Source organism: Pygocentrus nattereri, chromosome 14, assembly GCF_015220715.1.
Source record: "Pygocentrus nattereri isolate fPygNat1 chromosome 14, fPygNat1.pri, whole genome shotgun sequence".
Taxonomy (NCBI): domain Eukaryota; kingdom Metazoa; phylum Chordata; class Actinopteri; order Characiformes; family Serrasalmidae; genus Pygocentrus; species Pygocentrus nattereri.
In genome coordinates, this window is record NC_051224.1 from 22984037 (window position 1) to 22987855 (window position 3819).

At 40.1% G+C, this 3819-nt stretch overlaps 1 protein-coding gene across 1 annotated transcript; it reads right to left on the bottom strand.

Annotated features, from left to right (window-relative positions):
• Positions 1 to 1330: 1330 nt before the first annotated feature.
• hspb9 (heat shock protein, alpha-crystallin-related, 9) lies at positions 1331 to 2380 on the bottom strand. The gene has a single exon (XM_017710359.1). It carries the CDS (start codon positions 2064 to 2066, stop codon positions 1443 to 1445), a length of 624 nt encoding a protein of 207 aa, XP_017565848.1. The 5' UTR covers positions 2067 to 2380; the 3' UTR covers positions 1331 to 1442.
• Between the last annotated feature and the right edge of the window lie 1439 nt (positions 2381 to 3819).

The following is a 3819-nucleotide window of genomic DNA, read 5'->3' on the forward strand; positions in this document are numbered from 1 at the left end:
TATTTTAAAGAGTTTGGTGTTAGGTTTTGTGTTATTCTAAAGAGGTGTTAGGTGTTTGGGTTATTTCAAAGAGAATTCATACATTTCTTTTAAATCTTCTGTATAATTAAGTGGTTAAGATGTAAACAGACTCGTTCAGAGGGGTTTGGTGTGAAACGCTCTGTTCTAGAGAAGCTTACAGAGTCAGAATTGCTCATATTGGTGGTGATAGGAACCAGACATCCACCTCTAAAAGCTGCCTCACAGAAAGTTACTACAACAAATGGTTATGGATCCACTGCCTGGTGTCTTAATTTTGTCTTAATAATGCCTGATGACCATTTTCCCATCATCACCATTCAATATAAACTCAGAGGACTTGTGGTTTTGATAGTAAATAAAATGTCTATATTTGTGTGGTAGTCATGGTGACCCCTTGGTTCCTATCACCACCATTGTAAAGAACTCAGAGTGTGCTTTCTTAACGCCTACCTTGTCTAGTTCAAACCAAAACAGCAGGTGTGAAAGGTGCCTTAGACCACAGTCCAGACCAAAGGACCAAAATTTGGTCTGACCAAAAGAGGTGGTCTCAGTCTGGATCAAATGGAACTGTGGTTTGGTTCATTTGTGGTGTGAAAACATTATTTTGGATAGTTTGGACTTTTGGAGCTATTGTAGGAAGTTGAGGCAGAATATTGACACATATGTAACAACAGTAAACTAAGAAGAACCAGAGGAAAAATGAAAAGTGACATGAGCCGCAGCAGCACATGGGGAGAGGAGATGATAGAATATTTAATCGTAATTTGGTCCAACAAAGAAGATGAAAGTCAACATTTTTCTCCATTCAAATGGAAAAGGCTGTCCACCAAAATGACCACACGCCGAAGTCAGATACTCCTCTACAAACCAATCAGTGTCCAGTACAGGGAGACTCAGCCCATCTAGGTGATGATGACAGGACGCATGTGTGTCAAAGTTCTTTAGTGCACTCGATAAATTACAGTGTGAAACCAAAACTAACCACATCAAATTATACAATATAACACAAACATGAATCTCGGTTTGGAGCTTGGTCCAGACTTTCAGGTGTGAAAAAGCCTCTGAAAATCTCTGCAACAAACCATTTCACACCAAACCACTCTGAAGGACTTTGTTTACATCTTTTCCATTTAGACATTTTAAATTGAAACTACCCTTTAATATGAATCATTTTGACTACATTATGACTGAACAAATGGGAAATGAGACCACCCAACCAGAACTAGAATGCAGGATTAGGTGGATATTGTGCTGTTTGTGTTGTTTTAATAACAGTTTACTTTCTGAACAAATGATTAAGCTGCACCCATAAATGATCAGTGTCAACATTTATTAATAAAATCGTTCATCTACAAAATATAAAACCTCATTGGATCAACAAGAGCAGCAGCCCATTATGAGTTAAGTGGTCAGTTCATGCTTTAGGAGGATTTCTCCGAGCTGTCCTCCGCTTTGTCGGTGTTGTCTCTGGTCAGGGGGAAGTCCAGAGATGTCCTGAAGCGGATGGGGACGGTTCTCTCCTCTGGTGGGTCCTGCTTGGTTTCAGACTCGATGCGCAGGAGGCCATCTTCAGCCTGAGTGCAGGTCAGAACGGTGGGGTCAATGTGATCAGGCAGATTCACGCTTTGGACAAATCCAGCTGGCTTTGGGTCTGAAGATGAGTCTGTTTGCGTGTTTGTCTTTGCAGCCATCACCTCCAGCTTTCGTCCACACACAGTTACTGTAATTTCTTCTGGGGAGAAGCCCTGAGTGTCCAGAGTCCAGGCTAGGGTTCTGTCCTGGGCCTGGTTTGTGCTGATTCTGGACGTGGAGGGTGAACTCAGGCCTTCTAGGGTCTCAAAGAGATCTCTATGGAGCCTGTCTGTCAGCTCACTGAAGACGCCGTCTCGCATATCTGCCTGGAAGTTCTCCATCAGCTCAGCTCTGCGGCGCAGGAAGTGCTCTCTGATGCTAGCTAGTGGCACGGTACGTCTGGGCCAGAGCAGGTAAGTGGGCTCAAAGAAAGAGTCATCTCCGAAGAGTGTCTCGATCATGGACTGGGCCATCTTCCTGGCTTTTTTCTCTGCGTTTTTCTCTGAGTTTTTATGTTTGAGGCTTTGCTTCTGGAGCTTCTAGAGCCTCTGTGTTTCAGGTCTTGCTTCTGGAGCTTCTGGAACACAAACTTCTGGAGCTTCTAGAGCTTCTGTGTTTGCAGCCTTGCTTCTGGAGCTTCTAGAGCTTTTGTGTTTGTAGCCTTGCTTCTGGAGCTTCTAGAGCTTCTGTGTTTGCAGTCTTGCTTCTGGAGCTTCTAGAACCTCTGTGTTTGCAGCCTTGCTTCTGGAGCTTCTGGAGCCTCTCTGTTGGTGGCTTTGCTTCTCTCCCTCTGGAGTGCTTTGGCCACATCAGACAACTTCACTCTTTATATACACCTGCAACCAGAGCCTGGAACCTCCTACCATTCCTCTTTTGCACCACTGATGTCATTGCAGCGATATGAACACACATGCCCAAGACGGTCAACATACTAAAAGAAGCTTATGGCCGTATCATGTTTAAATTTATGCACTGGTGCCTCTTCTTTTATTCTCGCCGTCCCCATTGGCCCGACAGTGCAGGCAGACAGTTAGCGTTGGACTTTGGCCCCTTGTTGATGCTGCTCTGAGTGAGATCACTGTGATAATTTTAACCCCAGTGTGCTGGGATCCTCCACACCCATGAACCCGTCTTACCCAAGCGCTTTGCTGACTAGCTTCAACCTTTATGATGTCATTTCCTATAACAGGATACAAATATAAATATCTTAAAAAGATTTAAAGGTAGGTTCAGACAGCCTATGGCCCTTAAAATACATTCAAATATACTGACATGTCTATATATTGTATATGTTAAAAGTTTGATGTTCAGTATTTTGTAATTTAAACAAATGGCAACATTATATTCATAAGATTTGAATGTAACGATAATAACAGCAGTGAATAGAAAAAGACTGACACCTATAAATCAGTATGTTTATAAACCACTTCAATATAGACAGCAATATTTACACATATATGGTGCATATAATTAAATGTAGTACCTAAATATGGCCTAAAAATGAAATTACATGACTTGATATAATGTATTTGTCCTCTTAATAAATGTGTTGCCATTCATATAAGTATATATCCATAAAAATAATCTTTTCAAAAGTTAAATTCAGCAAATTCACACTACAATTCTCTAAAAATGGTGTTAAACTTTAAAAAGTAAGTGATCTAACAGCAAAATCCACATATATATGTGACGTATACAATAAAATGTTGGACTTGTCTAAAAATGTCTAAAGTATCAAAATATGGCTGAAAAATTAATATTATATACATTATATACATTTAAAGACAATGATAGGGTTAACACGAAAGGGAATAGTTTGAGTACATCAATAAAAAGCATGTGCTTAGTCATAACATCTCTTTAAACCTCTTTTTAAACGTTGAGGATAAATTTTTTGTCATGAGATTTTGCAGAAATGTTTGTTGCCTAGAAGCAACACTGTGTGACAGTGGAATGGATTTAGCCAGTCACAAGCCAGGTCTCACCACTTCAGGGAATATGGCTCAATATCATTTCTTCCCATTGTCACACAACACACTCCAAAAGGACCCCTGCACACATCATCATCATCATTATTATTATTTAATTATTATGTTTTTGAATTTAGTAATCAGGTCCAAAAAAAATCAAGAACAATTTTAAGCAAGAAAATTGAATTGATTGAAAAAAATATGCTTAGACTTATAACTGGGGGGAACTGCAGTCCTGAAACAATGAAGAATGATA